Source organism: Poecilia reticulata, chromosome 15 (genome assembly GCF_904066995.2).
Source record: "Poecilia reticulata chromosome 15, P_reticulata-male-v2, whole genome shotgun sequence".
In the NCBI taxonomy this organism is placed as follows: domain Eukaryota; kingdom Metazoa; phylum Chordata; class Actinopteri; order Cyprinodontiformes; family Poeciliidae; genus Poecilia; species Poecilia reticulata.
The window spans coordinates 17,178,705-17,199,095 of NC_088844.1; the positions used below are offsets into that span (position 1 = coordinate 17,178,705).

Here is a 20,391-nt window from a genome sequence, read left to right on the forward strand (position 1 = left end):
AACTTATGGCAAAATTAACATAAACATAGTCCCCTAGACACAAAATCAACCTTCTTTCAACTCGGTTTTCAGACTTAGATGGTTTGGAAAACCTATGGATGAGCTGAAGAGGAAAAGCGTAAGTGAGGACCCAGGACTATGTACGACCAAAAGAGATTATTAAGGAGAAACGGCTAAAGATCTTAATGCTCCAGCCTTGTAAAATTTTATAGCACAGGTTTTATTAGTACTTTCCATTCAGAAAGAGGTGTTTGTGCAGAAGTATAAATAATTGTGCTGCCAGGGATTTTGTTAAAAACAATTATTCTTAACAAGACTTTAACCTATGTAATGAATCACTGTACTCAAAATAGAGATAAAATTTTACAACAAGTTTCAGTGTGTGATTACACTCCTGCCATAATGGATGAATTTGTTTTAACTCTTTTTGCACATTTTCACCAGGGGAACTATTAAAAGCAATGGCACTCTAGCCGAAAAACAAGATATCACAGTAAAAGCTGGTGAAGCCATGGAGAAAAGTAAAAAATAGAAAAGCGAGGCTGAGCAGGGGATGGGAGGACTCCCTAACGTGATATCGATCAACAGGAGCAAAGAATGGAAGCTGCCTGAGGCCCAAAGACAAGCCTAGCAGTCATTCAGGTGCAAATAGGCTGACTCGTCAATAAGACAAACAGCTCAATACTATAACTGCACTCAGCGCTGGATCGACCGGCAGCTTAGGAACTGCTGAACAGCAATCTATTCAGCAAACAAAAGAGTCACACAATAGTGGCCATTATTCAGGGTGATTCCAGATACTTTCGGCAGGTCTAGCTCAAAATTATTGTGGGAAGGAGAGAGATGTTAAAATCTTTAAGTCAAACCCCAGAAGTTAGCTAAACACAAAGTGAAGGATATCTATGATATTGGCAAAACATCTCTCCCTTCAAGAAGAGAAATGACTCAAAATAGAGAAGATGCTGTTGTAATTTGCATAGCTTACTTACAGAAAAAGAAGTTAACTTAAAACATGGCACCCACCTTCCTCACAGCGAAAATCTGGCAGAGCTACATCCTGGAGGGGGATCTCCTTTAAGAAGGCCGGGCGCTGGCAGCGAGGGTTACCTGTCACAATCTTTCTGCTCCTCAGCCAATCGCCAAGCCACGCCAACCGACAGTCGCAGTTGAAGGAGTTGGCCAAGAGGTTTCTGGAGGAATGATAGAGAAAAACGGTGCTCAGAGCAAAAAGACCAGAAATGCCAGAACAAAACTATGTATAACAAGGAGTCTTACAGAGTAGAGAGAGTCTGCAGCGTGTCAAAGGCCCCCGGAGTAATGGTGGTCAGATGGTTGTCGTACAGAGACAGCAAACGAACGTTGTGAAGCCCTGTGAAACTGTCGTTGTGAACACAACTGATTTTGTTGTTCCTCAACATCCTATGAATATAACAAAGAGCAAAAAGAACTATGAGCTGTTTTCATGGATTTTAATTGTTCGATTTCACCTAGTTGTACGTTACTCACAGCATACGAAGTCCCTCGAGGCCTCGAAACATCCCGCTTCGAACTGAGTCGATTTGATTGGCTGTGAGGTGAAGCTCAAAGACGGATGATGCACCTTCAAACGCTCCATCCTCAATCTCTGTGATCTTATTGTTACTCAGGTTACTGTGGTTAAAAAAAATGTCTATGTTGCAATTACAGGTTCTATTTAGAAGACGATGATAAGCAGTTTTACTCACATTTTCTTGAGTTGGGAAAGGTTCTTAAACACACCGGTAGCCTCAAGAGTTGTTAGTTCATTATTGTTAAGGCGGCTGAAGAGGATGAGATGTATTGTGTCAACATCAACATTAAACACACCTTTAGCACACCAAAGATAGCGGTGAAAGCAATTCCTTACAGTTCAGCTGTGGACGCAGGGATGTGCTCGGGGATCTTGGTGAGTTTCAGGTTGGAGCAGTCCACTACATTGGACTCACAGCGACACTTGGGTGGACACACAGGATCAGTGTTGCAGACATTATTCAAATGGGTGTCTTCAGTACCTGAAGGAAATAAAATGTGAACACACTGTTACACTCAATGGACAACTCACTATGCTTGTTTAATGGCTTCTTCAAGCAACTGTAAAATTATCCAATCCCACGACAGCAAAGCAATCCATTTAAGGATCTTGATCTGCTGGTCTACTGGGTAAGCAACAAAAGACTCTCTTGCAGAATACAATTTCTGCACACACAACACACCAAGCCTTGATAGGAATAGATGACAAGACCAGCAGCAGAGGACCACACTGGGTGACCTGTATGTTGGCTGTGAACAGAAAACTGAGGTTGTAGTTCCAAACAGGGTTAACAAAAAAGGACAATAACATCCTGGAGAAATATTGCTGCTAAATTTCGATTGCTCACAGTGAGATTTCAATGATGGGGTCTGAATTTGTCATGAGAGCATGGGTAGATCCTAAGTTGTATCAAGTGTTCAGGTTAGTGGCGGTGCAGAGGCGTGGAAGATATTTTTGGGTTGTACTACTTTCTTAGCACAACCTGATCATCTTTTAAACACCAGATCCTACGTGAGTATTGTTATAACCACTATCTATCTGTCTTGGAATGGCTATTTAAAAGTGGATCAACCCTGATTTAGCAAGGTGTACCTAATAAATTGACTGGTGAGTAAACAGCAAAACAACCCTTATATAAAATTCTTTCTCCATTAAATGCATGGAAACATGCTCACTTTCAGGTTAGTACATGGTCCTGCTGTGACCTAGACATCCTGCTGTGTGTCTACTTCTGTAGAATGAGGACAGATAAATTGGAGATGGAGAGTTATTCCAAAGAAGCAACAGAGTGGAAGCAGTGGGGTAAAAAGAAAGTAGATCAGGGTGCTCAGATTCAGTGACGCTGAGTGCTCAAAAGGATAGATGTTGAGGGAAAGGTACGAAGGGGGTGAAGCTGAAAATGCAAAAGGTCGATACACTGAAAAAGGAAAAATAAATGCATGTAACATGGCATAAATGAAAGAGAAATGCAAAGCGTGTGCGTTAGAGAAACTTTATAGAAAAGGAGCAAGACTGGAGCCTCACAGGGAGTGTGCAATGCTTTGCTGAACCTCCTCTGTCTATGAATAGACGTTACGTGCCAAAAAAGTGTGCTGCCGGTTACATCATGGCTTCTTAATAATGGATCAGCATTGGGAGTTACTTAGAACAATGTGTCTGTGTCTCTGCAACTCTGCATTGTGTCTCAGCGCAAATGCTCCATTTAGAGGGTACAGCCCAGAGTTTTCTGTCGGTATGTTGCTTGCTGTGCCATTTTGTTTTGCAGCGGTGCAGAAATATGCAAGAGTTTAAAGATGACGTCAGTGGGACACCGTGGGGAGCACAAACCACATTCGTCGACTGGAAAACCATAAATAACCAGAACAAAATGATATGGTTCAGTATCAACAAAAAAAATCTACCCAAATAAAAGATGCAGGATTACAAACCACAGCCTAATCCTAAACCCTAATCAATGACATTGAGAGAACTGCATTTAGGGAAACAAATTACACATCTCCCCTACATAAAGATTTTTTTTTTCCAAATTAGTGCCACTTCTCTATTGTGGCTAAGCGGAGGCTGCAGACAGATGTAGCAACACTAGTCATTAAGGAACTTTCTCTTGTTCACCCAGACAACAGGAAAAGGCATTTCCTGCTCCAGAGGAAGCAATGAAAGTACAAGGAACGGTCTTTGATCTTGAGGATGTGGAGGAGCCAGGGGAGATTTCGTGAGCCTGAATCATCGTCAGCGTCACAAGTGCGTGGCAGCGACACTTTTACTGTTGGCAGATTTACACAAAAGTGCAAAAAGCAGAAAGCAGTAGAATTAGTTTTTTTTTTTTTTTCCCCCTCTTGGCGACGCAAAATGACTCATCACTGAAGTTCTCTTAACTCCCTGCAGTCTGGTTGTTTATTAGCAATGTGTTCTGCACTCATGGATTTTGTGTTTAGAGCTTGAATGTACAAATAGTGGGGGATTTTGTTAACACTGATGGAGGGTGAAATTCTCATTAATCGCACTCCACTTTGATCTCTCCAGTGCTTTCAAAGTGCCCCCATTTGTTCCGTAAGTCAGCTCAGAGCTTTATCTTAACTTTGCATACAAGGGCACATTCATTTACATAGAGCGAGCTGTACTGGTATTGACAATGAATCACACAACCATACACAGCAAGATTAGCTCTCACAAACACAGACTTTGACACGCATGACTGCTCCTCCAAGTTATTTTCTTGGAAGTGTTCCTGTTAAGGAGTCCGGAAACATCCCCTGATAGGAATCTCAGTCCTCTGGTGGGCTTTATTTGCTTTAGCTTTGCTGATACAGAGGGCACACTTTCTCTCCCCTCTTTTCTCAGCTCTCTCTGTGACTTTTTCCATTTGGTGACTGTCCTAAAGCCAAAGCAAAGACACACTTCCTTTGGACCCAAACTGTTGGGACTGTTAGGAAAACAGATCCTATATTGAACATATGTGCTCACTCATATTAATCATAGCTTACAAGTATGTACAGTTGAAACCAGATATTTACATACATTACATGAAAGGAAGTCTTAACTATAAAATACATCAGTCCAAATGTTTCCATTGCTCCTGAAAGAACTGGTGTAACAGAATGCAGTTTGTAGGCCTCCTTGCTTAAAATACACCTTTTCAGCTCTGCCTACAAATTTTCTATGGGACTGAGATCAAGATTTTGGGAAATATGATGCATTTTCAAGTAGTCAAGTAACATGTTACATTCAGCTGTTATAAAAATGCTGTATATACTGTATCAAATATAACTAAAGAAATTTGACATCACACTTTGACGCCTGGAAACTCGACCTCTTGTCTCTTTAAGATGCATCACAACAATGCTTCTCCATAATGTCGTAATACAAAAGAAGACATTTTGTCATTGTCATAAAAGCATTACTTTTCTTCCACTTCACTAAACTCACTGGAGTTTCTGGCTGTAATGTGCCAAACGGAAAGTTTACGGGGCATAGATACGTCGGCAAAGAAGAGTAGAAGACATGAACCAGAAGCAAAACACAAGGCAACTTCTTTACACATTATCCATGTTTTGTTAAAGGTCTGGTAATTCCAGTGCTAAAGGAATCATTGCAAAAATTACAAAACTGCAACAGACAAGACGGATTTCATAAAAGGCAATGGAAAAAACCCCCAATGATGTCACTACAAGGACCAAAGATTCGCAGTGAGAAATAATGATAGGTGTGAAAATTTACAAGCAACTCACCTGGGATGACGTACTGCTCTTTGGCTGTGATGGAGGAAAAACAGAGGGACGGATGTCAGTGAGGTCAGATGTGCATAGCCGTGTCGCTGCTATGCATCACAACAGTCATATATAGATGTTATATATGACGACACATGATCAAACGGTGAAACCAGTGTCTCCATATTGTTCATGGCAATATGGAGGAACTAGTGACAAAGTACAAAGGTGGTAAATATTTTGCTGTTGCTAAGGAAGAGAGGCATGAAGGAAAAAGGAGGACAGTGAGAAAGAAAGGCACATGAAAGACAGGACATTGTGAAAAGGAAGGGAGGTGTGGAGGATACAATCAAAAGCAAAACATGGAATCCTTTTTTCATCAGATCCCGCCAAACAAACAAGGCTATAAAGAAGTGTAAAACCTCAGCAGTGCATGGTGCCAGGCAGCACAGTACAGTGCATAAACACAATAGTGGACGCGTCAGGAAGATGGAGGCAAAGTGAAAGAAACCTGAGCCTGATGATGGGCAGGTATTCAAACTCTAGCATCTAACCCCCCCTGAACTGATCCCAACTCTCTGTGGTGTGCATGTAAAACCAGATCCTTGTTCTGAATATACAGGAACAGCGGAGAGAAATTATGCCAACCTTCTCAGCATAGTGTGACAAGAGGGATTGACTGAGGAGTACCAGCTCTGGCCTTGGTAGCTCTAATAAACCATTTTACAAGCAATGATCACAGATTAAATATCTAGGAAATAACAAATTACTGTAGTTCCAGAATACTGAAGGTGAGACAAAAGACGGGAAGCGGAAAAAACACGACAAAGCCTGTTTGAAAAGTAGAAAACCCGACATGTTTGGAGACACAGCCATGAGCCTACCGGAGCAGCGGAACTTCTTGCTCTTGATTTGTCCGATTCGTTTGTTTGCGAGGCGGCGTGGACTGGCACAGCGGGCGCCGCTGGTCTCGATCGGGTTGGAGCGGAGGTAGTCTGCGAGCCACTTCAGATTGCAGTCACAAATAAACGGGTTCTGTGCCAGGTGACTGGAGGAATCAAAAACATGATTAAATAAAAATCACACATGTATTTTATGTTACTTAGTCCATTTATTAAGTCATAAGCAGCACTACTGGCACTTTATATAAAGCTCAAACAAGTGATTTATAATCTATAATTTTAACATGCCTGCTGGTACATATATTTTGAAGCGAAAAACCTTCTGAGACACTTAATGGAGCCTCTGAAGATAGGGTATAGAATACAATTATTAAAATCACTGCTGTTATTGACAGGACTTTAGTTTGACAAACAGGATAGTAAATTGTTGGCTGAATGCATGCACTATCTGGTATCCCCAAATAAAATGCAATACTACCAAATCCATTGATAAGTCTGTTAGAAAGTAGTCTGCCTTGGTGTAATTCAATATTATTATAAATACAGATGTTATGTGAAGGCTCAGAGGTTTCTTAGAGAACATTATTGAGAAAACAGCTTCATGAAGACCAAGGAACACAGCAGACAGATCAAAAATAAAGTTAGGCAGAGGTCCAAAGATAATAACCCGAGCTTTGAACATCTCACAGAGCAAAGTACTGTTTCTTATGAACAGAGAAGTTGGTCAGAGGAAAACCTGAAACAAATCTGTTTAAGGCAGATAAAGATTTGGGCCTGGGGCAGAAGTTCACCTTCCAGCAGGGCAACAGTCCTAAACAGTCAGCCAAAACTGGAAAGGTTTAGACTTAAACAACTTAATGCGCTAGAATGATCCAGCCAAAGTCCAGACATAAACTGTATTGAAACTTGACTTGAAAACTGTTGTTCACACATGAGTTTGAGCTACTTTGTAAAGACGAATTGGGGAAAATGTTTTAGGATCTACGTGTGCAATACATGTGCAGTACCGGATGTCCAAACGTGGATCAAAATACGCAGTTTTCAATTTTCTTTAGTAAACGGAAACATATTTTAACATCAGGTTTCCTTTTTCCCCTTCCTCTTATGATGATCATTTACTTTGTGTTGATAAATTGCATAAAAACCCAGTGAAGTCCATTTTAAGTTGTGGTTTGTAACATGACAAACTAAAAAAAAGTTCATGGGGAGTTGAAAATGCATGTGCATGCTGAAAATAAATCTTTATCACTTTACACTTTGTAATTCAATTTCTGTGGCGGTGCACACTCCAGCAAGTAAACGACTCCTGCGTTGCCTCATGTTTTATAGTACAGAGCTGAGCATGTGTCAGAGTGAGTAAATCTGTTTGTGTGTTTGACTCACAGGGTTTGAATAGCTCGAAGTGAAGTGAAGGTGCCCTTGGCAAGGGTTTGGATCTTGTTATCGTACAGCGATAGCAGGGAGAGATTTTGCAGATCCTGGAAGGCATTGGCACGAACGCAATGAATCTTATTGGCATTCAGCAGCCTAAAAAAAAGGGAGAGGGAATATGGGAAAAAAAGAGAGGGAGGCAGGTTGTCAAAATGTCTCTGAATGTACCTGGAAAAATCCAAGCAAAGTTTATTTGAAAGTCATTCCTGGTAGTCAGTACGTCTGGAGAGTATCAGCAAAATGAGTAAGAGTTCGACTTACAGCAGTTGCAGAGAGTAGAGGCCGTCAAACACACCCTTCGGCAGGTCGGTGATCTTATTTCCATATAGCACACTGAGGATTCGTGGCAAGCGTTTTAGACACAGTAAACTACAATCAAGCAGATTTTTATGCTCCAACTGAGCGTTGGACAACTTACAGGGAATTGAGAGAGCGCAGGCCCTGAAAGGCATCAGGAGCTATCTCTGAGATCTGGTTGTTGCTCAGGTCTCTGCATAGAAGAACAACAGAGTTTCAGACGCAGAACTGAGGAGCGATTGACAAGATTTTACCCACATAGGAAGGTTGCCAGATAATGAAGTGTAAACTGGATGAGCATACAGTAGGTGCCAGCCCACTTCATAGCACTATTTATAAACAGAACCTTGCAGTTAATCTTAACATTTACTTGGATTATTTGTGGCCTAACAAGCAAATCCTTCACTGCAATGTGTAAGAATGTGATGGCTGAGGGCTGAAATCCAAAACAAGATACAGTAGACTGCCTCGGAACATCACCAATTTTAATAGGATCCACAGGCCTCTCCCCACAGGATAACCACTAAGCCTCTGTACCAATGTGCGCCTGTCTGTGTGAGTAAACGCAAAAGTAAATGAAGAACAGTGGGAGAGAAAGGGAGAAAGACATATGGAGAAATGGTCTTAATGGAGTATGTAGATGCAACTCCAGCCGACTTGATACCTTTGAAGGAAAATCATCATGTGGTGAGGAGGGGGGATATTTCCTCATTTTTGGGGGGGGGGGGTAACAGCTAAATAAGGAGCCATTTGTCTTTTTGCAAGTGCTGAGGTTTCCTGGAAATGAAATCGAAGTTCGGGGGCCAACATATGCAACGGTGTGCGTCTGTAAACTCAGACACTGTAGTGTTTGTGTATATGTCGGCGTGTGAGGGCTGTTTTAGCATCCCTGTCTAAAGGAGTGGTTCATGTGTAGGTCATTCAAAGTGAGGCAAGGTGGAAGAAAATGTGCATGGGTGGCTTTACTGGTGCGAAGGTTAGCTGAGGCTGCAACTAAGGAATGAAAATGCACATAAAACTCAACACATAAACCTTTAATTATATAAATGATTAATTAAGAATTTTTCCCCCACTTTTTGATGCAGTTACTGTCTACACACTGTTTAGAGAGTTGGACACAACCAGTAAGTAAGTGCACATGGCCAGGTGGATCAACACAGACATATAGACATTCAATGTACAATACAGAATCAACAGGTCTAACAGCAGTAGCAGGTTTGTTTAACAAAACAGATGGATAACACCATTTCTGATAAACTCTGGTTCAGGTTTCATTAAGTTAAAAAAAATTATTTACATTCTAACTACAAACCCTTTGGGAAGATTTTTTTTTGCACATATTAATTAAGTGTTCTGATGCTCGGAAACTCATGACGCAATCTCAATTGCAATTCTTTTGCAGTGTAAAGTTCCTTAAAACATATAACTATCCTTGTCAAGGGGAACTAAATTTAGCAGAAAACAGCAGTGTTTTTTCCTTAGTGACATTTTAAATGTGATTCAACCCTTCCAGTATGTAGGACGCAATGAAATCTTCCTGCAAAAACTGCAAATAGGAACCCAAGGAATGTTTCATTTTTTTTCCCCCTCTTGTCTTGTTGCAACCGCAAACTTAATGAGAGATTTTATTAAAGCTTATACATTGTAGACAAATGAATGAAATAGTAGACTTGTGTAAAATTGTGATGTGAATAGGAAAGATTATATGGTTTCCAACATTTTTTTTTTGTTTTTGCAAATAAAAGTATGAAAAGTGTGACGTGCAAAACTGTTCAGCCCTCATGTGTCAGGTAAGCTCACAAAATTGGAAAAAGTTTAATGAGAATAAATACTTCAGCAACACAAACTATCGAGGATATTTGGTTTGTCTCCTTTAGGGCATAGCTAAAATACTATCAACTTAAATGTTTACCATAATCCCTTTTCAGTTTGAACTGCAAAAACTTTCCTTTAACATTTCCCTGCACCTACAATAAAATTTGAGCCATTGCAGACTGTCTGTTGGACTTAATTCACCTGATCTCATCCTGTCTCCGTCCCCGGAGTTGAGCTGTAAAATCATGAAGAATCTTTAAAAATAGGCAGAGAAACTCCTTGACCTTCCTATTCCTCCATCTCCCTGCTGGTATGTAAGTCAGACCTCATGGTGTTGGAGGTTTGGCTGGCTTGCTGGCTGGTTGGCTGGCTGGCTGGCAAGGTGACCGAACAGCTGGCTCAACCACCAACTTGACATTGTTCACTCCCAGAGAGAGCGAGAGGTTTCAGCCCTCCTTCCAGCTCTCCCTTCATCCCCTCATCATCCCTCCAGCCGGGAACAGACAGAGTGGACACGATTCTAGCCAGGGGAATACCAGCAGGCAGCGATGAAAAACGAGACCTGCTATTATGAACATGTACAACTGAAGCTAGCGCCACCCCAAGCCTGAGAACAGCACCACGTTCTCAAGCTGCAGACAAAATAGACAGATAGCATGGTCCTTGGAAACGGGAGGAGAGGACTGCCAATTGTTGCTTCTTTTTCCAGCCACCAGAGTTTTGTTCCCATCTGTATTACTTAGCCCTGAGGGGAACGTTCTGCTGTACTTACATCCTGCGCAGTTTCTTGTAGGGAGAGAAGGTTCCAGGAGGAACAGACTTGATCCCGTTCTGCTCCAGACGTCTGGGAGGGAGGAGAGAAGAGAGGTGACACAATTAGCTAACCAAGCAATAGCATTTTCCATGGCAACAGAGCTGAGTAATCACCTCTGACCCTTGGTGATTGGGCTGATTATATTAGCGGAGATCTATTTCGCAGTTGTAATAGGTCCAGGCACACTGGAGTCATAACATCCACAGAACCAATAAACATTCTCAACACTAAAGTGATGTGGAAAAGGACTGGAGGGGAAAAGACTCAATGTTGCTTTTTGTGAGGGTGTTAAGGCCTTCAGCTATAAGACGTATTTCTCCCTGATTTAACATTTACAGTTTCCAGCTCGTATGAGCTCATGAAATCAATAATGATCTCACTTGTTCATGTGTACGCCGCTGCTATCCCCTGGGTGTTTGCAAAGTGTCCGCTGAAATCTTTGCAGTGGGGTAAAATATTACCTCTTTGAGTTTACCTTTTTTTTTTTTCTGTGTGAGCCCAGGAGAAGTTGACACTGACAAAATTTGACAAAGCTCATCATAAAACACCTGTCAGAGCTCAAAATTAATACACAGACAAACACACGCTTGGCCATCTAGAACAGGCTCTAATCAGCGTCAGATGGTCCCACAGAAACAGAATCTCCTAAACCCCATTAGCATGGGCATACATGTGTTGTTTCGGGCTGCTGCTCAGGACCCAACTCAGCCCCCCCCAGAACAAATCTCCGCTGAAGCTGGCAGAGGGCTGTTTATCTGCAGGTCAGTTCACAGCTTTTAAAACTGTCCTTACTGGGGCTTAGAAGGGCCCAGAGGAAGCCAGCTGCAGGCCTGTCTGGCTTGTTCTAGCTCTGCGCCTTCCTGCAGGGGGAACTGGCTGCAGACCAGCAGCACATGGGCCTGTACGGGCTGCGGTGGCCCCACGGCCACGGAGGCATCTAAACATCATTAGGCTGCTATTTGTCGCCACAGAAAAATGGGAAATATTCTCAAATCTTCTGTACGTTTGGAAGCAGATTCAACCACCAGCTCCTTCAGTATTCAACGTCTTGGCACAGAAGCGTTTCCCCATGATTTAATTAGTCATTTCGGATTTAACTGCATGCCTCTCAGGCCTCTTGGATTGTGTTTTGTTTATGTCTACTCACGGGGGGGTAAATGTTTTGTTAGACTCTGGCCACAGTCATTTAGCAGTTCTGAGCTTCCAACATTTTTCAATCAGGACTCTTCGCCCCCCCCTTCAAATGAGCGTTCCTCGCCTATGGAGTGATATGGGAGCGCAATTGGCATTCCTCGGATGACGGCGACCCGAGACCACAGATTCCTGCGGTGGACATGATCCCCCGTTCTGTTTTTGTCTGGCTGTCCCAGTATGAGTGGAGTGACAGCACTGTGGTTCCTCTGCCCTCACCATGCGGCAGCGTGCTGGACCAAGTGGCTTTAGCGCCTTCTCTCATCAACCAGTCTGTCTAACTGGTCCAAACCAGTCTGGCACTATGCACAAACACGTTTCCGTGTCGTTGTACGTATGTCCCTCCATCCCGTGGTATTCTGGGCGTGTTAACACAGAGAACGCTGAATCCATTTGAGTCGCACACCCTGACTCAATGTTCTAGCTTTCCCATTGTTGCTCCTTGCTGATCGATGTGAGCAAGCGACCGAATCCTTGCAATCGACAAAGAAGCGCCTTTTTTTTCCCATTTGTTAAAGGGGAAAACAAGGAACAATCTCCCAGAGTCGCCAGCAGAAGGAAAATCAATGGCTCCCGTCCAATTTGTCAGCCTGAACACGTGTGTGACTGCCTGTGAGCTGGTGTTTGTGTCAATCCAATCAATGCTCTTCATCCTTTTCATCAGGAACTGAGCAGGGTTTTCATTATAGGGAAACACATTATGCCTCCGGGTATTCAACTAGTGTGTGCAGGAGTCAGAAATAAATGCAGAACCACAGCAGCGCAGATAAAAGGCAGAGGGAAAGTTTTATGGCAGAGCTTGTCAGAGCAAACAGAGACTATGATGCATAATAATCCGCTGTGGTGGTGTTTAGGCTTACCAGATCTCGTTTCACGAGAAAAAGAATACAGAAAGCAGCTAGAAACCTCAGAGCCATAAACGCAACACTCATTAGGGTGGAGGTGGGGAGAGGGGGGGGTGATCGCAATTTCTTAGATTTATACATAATGAGAGCAGCATGCACGCGTCTTTTGTGTGTACGCGATTTTGTGAGAGGCTCATTAACAAGGCATTAGGCCAGCCTCAATATGCAGCAACCTGCCAGGCTGTAACTGAAGCTGATTTTATAATGAACTTCAAGCACAGATCAAACCTGCTGCACCGAGTTACTGAACCGACCCCCAGCCCCCACCCCGACCACCCTCACGCTTTCCATTTTAATTCACTTTTACTGTGAATGCAGCTCCGTAAACTTGTCCTTAACGATTGGGCCGGATGGGGAAAACAGCTGAAAAGATAGAGAAATCCACAGAGGAGAAAGTAAAGCAAAATAAAAAAAAAGTGTCCTGGGAATTCTGGCTCTAAGGTAAAGGTTCTGATGGACAGGACAGAAGGAATGCACATGATGTATGTGCTTGTCTTGAAAACATAAATCAGAACACTGAAAGGTTTATACGCCGGGCAGATTTAAGTACCAATTACATGCGAAGGGTTGGGAAAGTTTTAAAATGCCAGCGCTCATCTGCTGTGCAGAGAGCGTCCACCGTCTATAAAACGCATGCATGATAAATTCATCTTTCAACTGTCTCCCTGTTCTCACATTAGAGATGCTCACTGGTCACTGAGCTCACAGCACACACTGGTACACATTTTCTTGTAAAAGCATCCCGATAAAAGCATTAAAATGCTAGAATTGTGAAGTGGAAAGATCTTTTAAATTTTTTTCTACGACAAAACTATATTTGTGGTTTGTCTCTCTACCATCAAGAGTGTGAAGGTTCTCAAGATGTTTGTAGCCTGTAACTAGCGTTTTTTTTCCAAGATTCCTCGTTGTTTAGCTGTACCCAGCTTCCCATCAACTCTGACCAGATTCCCTGGCCCTGCTGAAGAAAAGCAACCCTTCATTATGACGCTTTCACCAAGATGTTTCACTGTCAACACACTTTCTTCATAGCGTTTTGCACGAAGGCCCGACGGTTCAGTTGTATTCTCCTCTGATTACCATTCTGATTAATGACCTACTTGTCTTTGCCTGGCTTGTCATTAGAGGTGAACGGCCTTGTCTTAGTAGGTTTGTTGGTCCGTTATATAAAAATCCAACAAAATACATGACATTTGGGGGATTTAACCTGACTAAATAGCAAAAAAAGCACAAGGATAAGTAAATAAATCTTTTATTGTACTTGAGAAGACCAAAACCATGGAAAAACTGCATCTGGGATTTTTATGTTTTGTGGCTTGTGGAACATTACGAAGGTTGAAGCCAATTTCCTGTGATCCTGGGAATCAAAATACAGACTTTATACCCTTATAACCCAATAAATATAGTGGCAAGGCATAGGTGGACTGCCTTTAGCATGGGAACCAAGAGAGCTGTGAACATTTAATCGAAATGATCAAATTTAGCACACCAGTGCAGTAGAAATGGGTCAGGGTTATTGGGGAACATGGGATCAGTGACTTTCACACTAGCTGAGTATTTATAAACACATCCTCATGGGGAAGAAGAGACCTAGAAACTGCTCCTCAGAAGAACATGCAACATGCTGGCCGGATTCGTCCAGTATTTTAGCTTTTTAACACGGGGCATAGTGTTAAAAAGCTAAATCACAGTGTTGTGGGAGACTTCCACAATGCTAGTGGCATGAAATCTCTGATAAAGGGAGTAAAATGACTTATTTTAAAAGTTTAGTCATGCATTCCTGAAAATTACACTGCAGCATGTGGGCCGTGAAGAGTTAATGCCCAGACAGATGTCGGAGGACTGATAAACTGAAGGAGGGATGTTAGCAAAGGGCTTGCATGCGGTTCACAGCATTCTGAGCTGATAAGAGCATGTGGTCTCAGTCTAGAGTTTCTGAGTGAATATCTCTGTCCGCACATGAGACCGATGTCCTGTCAACGTGCTGAAAAGCGAAACATTCACAAATACCAGAGGTGTATAAAACAATGCAGATTATCAGAGAACCGAGTTTTCTTTACTTTGGTTAACTTTGTGTGATCGTAACACAGTGTGCAAATTTGGTCGCATTGTTTGAGGATATCAACAGCAGACATCAATCAGCAGACATTTTGCTCACATTTCCGACATGCTGTCAGGCAGATTGGCTGGAATAGCAGTTAGACCTTTCCCTCTGCAGTCCACGATGTTGTTGCTGCAGGTACACATGGCAGGACAGGAGCCTCCCCCAGTGCTGCACGGCTGCAGGCTGGAAGACTCCTGATGACCTGTAGACGAAAAATAGGAAACAGGAGTTAAATGGAAGCAAGTTTAAAAGACGGTAAAATATTTTTCTGTTTTTTTTAGCGCTATTCATAAATCATACGTAGACCTTTCAAAAAATTTCCAGAAGTAAAGTGGAGGACACAGCAAGGAGTAAGATACTTTGGTCAATTGAGATCAGCTTTTTGATTCTTTGCAACACTGTGTGACACATGCTCACAGTAAAATATGGCAAAATTAGTATCATGGTGAGGGAAGGAGATTCTTTAGCAAGGCTGGTTAGAGCTTGATTTAAAAAAAAAAACAATCCTGGAAAAGGCTGCAGAATTTGGTTTAAGGATTTCACCTTCTGAAATCCTTAAACCAGTTGTGAATCAGTCCAAAGACTTGAGAACTGATGTTCACAATCAGTTCAACTGTTTTTCTAAGAGTAATGTGGCATTTTGGTCCACAGAAAGACCTTCAGCTGTAATTGCAATCAAAGTGGGTTCTCTGAAGTGTTCTTCCAGGAGAGTTGAATGCAAACACATGCCACACTTATAAACAAAAAAGTTTTCAAAGCTGTTTGTTTTACTTTTACGATCATGCACTGCTTTTTGTTGGTGTATCACAGAAAATACCAGAGAAATCCAGTTCAGTTCATGAACGTTATATATATATATATATATATATATAAAATTATGAAAATATACATTTATGTAAGGCACTGTACACTTATTGTTACATTTTTTTTTTATATTACTATAAAATTGTGACCAAAGCAGATTTTTCTCTTATCTGAGTATGTTATTTTAAATGGGAACGGTAAAAATAATAGACTTACAGAATGAAATTGACGGTTATAGGATAATATAAACACTTTTTACTCCAACATTTTTTTCAAGCCTGCCATGTTTTCTTGTCTTCAGCTTTTTGTGCTCTCTTCTAGCTGAATTGCAAATATGCAAATGCACATTTCAACCACTCCCTGACATGGACAAAAGCAAATGAAACATGCTATATTTGACTTCATTTCAAAGTGGCAAAATCCTACTGAATCAGTGGGAAAGAAACTAGGTTATATATCAAAGAAGTGTGAAGTCGGAGTGACAAGCGAAGGCCTCCCAATAATATCCATTGATCTCGTCTCATAATCTTTCTCGAGAGTCTGTCTTCTCCGCTGCGAGGAACCGAAGTCGTTCTGCACATTCAGCTTTTTCACAACCCCCACCAACTTCCATGTGTTCAAAAACAATTCAACTTTTTCATTTGCATACAGAGCACACAGCTCATCACGCCGTCTCCAGATACCTGTTCAAATAGCTACAGCAATGTCAGCGGTGAAGAACGGCAGTCTGCGTTGCCAGCGTGTCGTTTTCCGCTGTGAGTTCGCCCGAATGTGAGCATAAAAGTCTAACCCAGATAAAATAAATAAAACAGACTTTTAAATGGGCTAATTTACACAGCATTACTAATCTGAGTTTCAGACCATGAATATTTAATTTGCTTCCTATCTATCACTCGGCTGGTGCTGGAAAGTGTTGCTGAGAGCAAAAGAAATGAGGGATTTACAGATGATAGATGGTGAAATATGTCAAAAGTCAGTAAAAGAAAAAAGGAAAGCAATAAGGCCAAAAATTTGCTCTCCAAACACAGAAACATTATAAAAGCCCATGGAAGTACTCATTGACCCCCCCCCCCCCCACACACACACACACACACACTGGACATCATCCATCAGGTAAATCCTAACAACTGCCAGACAAGTGAATCAGGTGGGAGAGGGGGGGAAAAGCATCTCTAGACTGTGAATCAACAGAGAAAGATGTGATCTGAGGATGCGTGATCTGGAATGGCAAAGGTTTGACAGATCTAGGATCGGGTGTCGGGCAGAGGAAAACCTCCTTTCTTATCTAACATGGCATATCTGACAGGCCTGGGATCAGGGAGAGTGCAGAGCACAGCTGGAGCAGCCTTGACAATGACAGCTCACTGACAGGTATACCAGAGCCGAGACCGTTTCATGTTCGCTCCTCCCTGATTTTCTTACTGCCGTTTCTACATTATTTCATTCTTTCCCCTCTATCCATATCCTGTTTTCTCTATTTTTAATCAACCGCTTTATTTTTTTTTACCATCTAGGTTCCCTTCCCATCATTTCCTTCCTCACTCCGTTTAGCAGCCCAGTTTCCCATCTCTCTCCTAGAGCACCTTCTCACCTTTCATCCATTTGCACAGGAGTCTATACGTTTAACCTACTATGCCTCATTTTCCCCATCATTTTCAAATATTATCACTTGCTTCTTACCATCTGTTTCGTCTCACCCTTTTTAGTGGGTCATTTCTTCTCCATTTCCTTCAGAAGAACCTTGAAATGATTTATTACCAACTGCTCAATTCAAACATAACATTTTTATTTCTTTTATTATTACCTTGGAGCAACAGCCATCCATTTTCTGTCATATAGCCTTGAGTTAACATGAGCTTTTCATTTCTGGTTGCTGTTTTAAAATAACAAAGCCCTGTTTTACAGTGACTGCTGCCTGACAAATCTGGTGGAACGTAGTCATGAACATACACCTACACCAATGAGGTCGGTCTGAGTGCGTAAGAAACTGTTGATGTGCTGGGTTTTTCCACACACAACCATCTCATCTCTCAGGTCCAAAAAAGAGAAACTGGTGGGGATGAAAATGCCCTGCTGATGTTAGAAACCAGAGGAGAATGGGAAACAGAAAGACAAAAGTAGCTAGAGCCACTCACGAAAACCAAGAGGTGCAGAATATCATTTCTGAACACACAACGATTCAAAGCTTGGAGCAGACAGACTACAGCAGAAGACCACACAAGTTGCTGCTTCTGTCAGGTGAGAACAGGAAAAATAAGCAGCAACTCACACAAGATTGGACAATAACAGACTGTGGAAAACTTTAACTGATGTTTTGAGTCAGAAATGGGTGAAAACATCATGTAAGCATGGATCCATCCTGACTACAAGCATGTGGCAGGATATTGTTATAGCACACTTTTGGTCTTTTCTTACAAATTAAACATTGTTTTAGCGCCAGGGCTTATCTGAGTATTGGTGCTTACCATGTCCATCCAGGTGTGACCACATCTGGATGGCTCCTTCCAACAGAATAATGTCATAAATCTCAAAATAACCTCAAATTGGTTCCTCGGCCTGACAGTGAGCATACTGTATGCTTATGACCTGCATGGTCAAAAGATCTCAATCCAGCAGAGCGCCTTTGGTTAAGATTCACCTCATAGAGCTGCATTGAACCAATCTCCAACAACTTTGTGACGCTAACATTGTTAAATTCTCTGCAAATAATGACTTCTCATCTTAAAAAAAAGCAGTTTGTGAGGGTGCGGTAATTTAGTCTTTTAAATGTTTGGGCTCTCAAAAGGAACTGGAATCAACTAAAATTAGAATTGGCTGTTCAAATATTGCAATATATAATATAAAAGCACAGATTGGAAAATGGTCAAAAAATTCTGAGTGATGCATCTCTAATTACATAAAATATTTTTTGGTTAGCAGCAGGAGAGCAAGGATAACTGCACTTGATCCCACAAAGTTAATGAGCTCCTATAAACATCAGTCTACCTCCGAGATGTTTTTACTGCAGGTTTTATTTTTAAACCCGATTTCTCACCTTGATTTAGTGCTTTGAAAATCTGCTCCCACAGACGCCATAAATATTAGAATAATGCTCGTATCTGCCAGAAACGCTCAGTGCAATCCGCCCCCCCCGCCCGTGATTTAAGCATTTGTGCTGCAAACTTTAACAGGATTGTATAGATTACTGATTTTTATTCATCAGGTCTAATATTTTTCCTAAACTTTTAAATGGCACACTACACATTGCTGTCAATGTGAATTTACTAGGCAGTGATGCTCTCCAGCACAGAAACAGAGGGCGGATTACGTTGCTCCGACTGCGGGAGGATTTCATCATTTTTATTTATTTTTTTACATCAATGAATAAAGCAGCACACCCACATTTTCATTCTCCCACCTCATGCCTCTCCTCTCCCTCATTTTCCTCTTTTCCTTGTTACATGGCGCCACCCTGCCCCAAATCCCCCGCAGGTGGCCTCGACTGGTCACAGCTTCGACTAAAGACACGCACAAACACATACTGTTGCAAAAAAAAATAAAAAAAATACAAAGTGTGTGCCAGCGAGTCGGTCTCTAATGAGTCCATCAGTGGGAGTTCAACTCCTGGTCACAATTTGGGGAAAAAAAATATAAATAAATAAAAGAATGAAAGCATGTGTTTGGCTGAGCATTTATCTGAAAAGATGCATAATGTTGCACTGGTATATCACAATATATTGAACAATGTCTTTTGTCTAGATTTGAAGATAAAGCTCAAAGAAAATATTTCATCCCAGGATGATTGACCACCTGTATGTGCGTATATGAAGTGCAGCTGCCCATTATGTAAAACCTGAACTTTCTGTATCTGTATCTGCATCCCACTATAAACCAAAAGTTCCAACTTTTCTATCTGGAATGGTTACACTCCCACGCTTTGAGTCTCTTTCCCTGGACGATGAATAGTTAATGATCTGTGTTGTCACGCTGTATGACTGCGTAAAAATCACAACCCATGGAGAGACAGGAACACACACACACGCACTCAGGGGTACACTCCCCCGCAAACACACACTCATGCAGACCCCTTGCAGCTGGCGTTACAAATGAGAAGGCCGAGTGGGGAGTGGAGGTTCTCATGGTGTTTTGCAATTGTTCAGATATGATAAAGCAAAATCACATCACAGCGCTCCTACGTGCTCATGATCTCTTTCACATTTCAAGGAGGATACAAAGACTACGGAGCCACGCAAATCACAAACAGTAAATCATTCAATAAATCTTTGAGTAGCCAGAAAAAAAAAAGGGAGAGCCAATGAGTGTGGGCAGTCTGGGCTCCAGCTGTGTGGGCATTTTCCTAACACCGCTGCCAGCTCAGTGGGGTGCAGAAGCCTAGACTAGCAGAGAGCTGTGAGGCTGTCCTGGTGCTGAGCGACTGTCAGGTGGCTGCCAGGTGAATACACACTGGCATAAAAACACAGGGCAGAGGAGGTAAATAGAAAACAGACGCTATTTTAAGACACTGCTTTGTCATGAATAATCTGAAGTACACACGAGTCACATGAGAGGCTGATGAACTTACTTTACTTTCAATTAAATAAAATAATGCTCAGAGAAAGTATTTATATCCCTTTTTCACTTCACAACTACAAACTTAGATTTAGTCAAAAGGGCTTTTTATGTGACAGAGCAACATAAAACAGGGCATAACTGTGAAAACAAAGGAAAACGATAGTAGGTGTCCAAAACGCAGCTCAGTTTCACTAAGACTGGAAAACATTAAAAACTTTAACATGTGGTTGGAATGGTCAGGGTAGCGAGCAGAGGTATGAGCAGTGATACCAGAACTGCCATCATGCCAGAGCACCTTCCTCCATGTAATTGCTGTGTCTCCTA

General features: G+C 41.8%; 1 protein-coding gene across 4 annotated transcripts in view; it reads right to left on the reverse strand.

Annotated features, from left to right (window-relative positions):
• The window catches only part of slit1a (slit homolog 1a (Drosophila)), a 96,867-nt gene that overhangs the window by 16,889 nt on the left and 59,587 nt on the right, over window positions 1-20,391 (reverse strand). For 2 of the 4 annotated variants that reach the window (XM_008429660.3, XM_008429658.3), the window contains exons 9-20: window positions 14,767-14,914; window positions 10,474-10,545; window positions 8,008-8,079; window positions 7,851-7,922; window positions 7,542-7,685; window positions 6,141-6,304; window positions 5,278-5,301; window positions 1,886-2,030; window positions 1,725-1,799; window positions 1,507-1,650; window positions 1,276-1,419; window positions 1,024-1,190 (exon numbers count right to left, since the gene is read on the reverse strand). In XM_008429660.3, coding sequence (XP_008427882.1) covers window positions 1,024-1,190; window positions 1,276-1,419; window positions 1,507-1,650; window positions 1,725-1,799; window positions 1,886-2,030; window positions 5,278-5,301; window positions 6,141-6,304; window positions 7,542-7,685; window positions 7,851-7,922; window positions 8,008-8,079; window positions 10,474-10,545; window positions 14,767-14,914 — 1,371 coding nt within the window. The remainder of the gene's footprint in view (window positions 1-1,023; window positions 1,191-1,275; window positions 1,420-1,506; window positions 1,651-1,724; window positions 1,800-1,885; window positions 2,031-5,277; window positions 5,302-6,140; window positions 6,305-7,541; window positions 7,686-7,850; window positions 7,923-8,007; window positions 8,080-10,473; window positions 10,546-14,766; window positions 14,915-20,391) is intronic. The other 2 variants (XM_008429661.3, XM_008429659.3) reach the window with 1 other exon arrangement.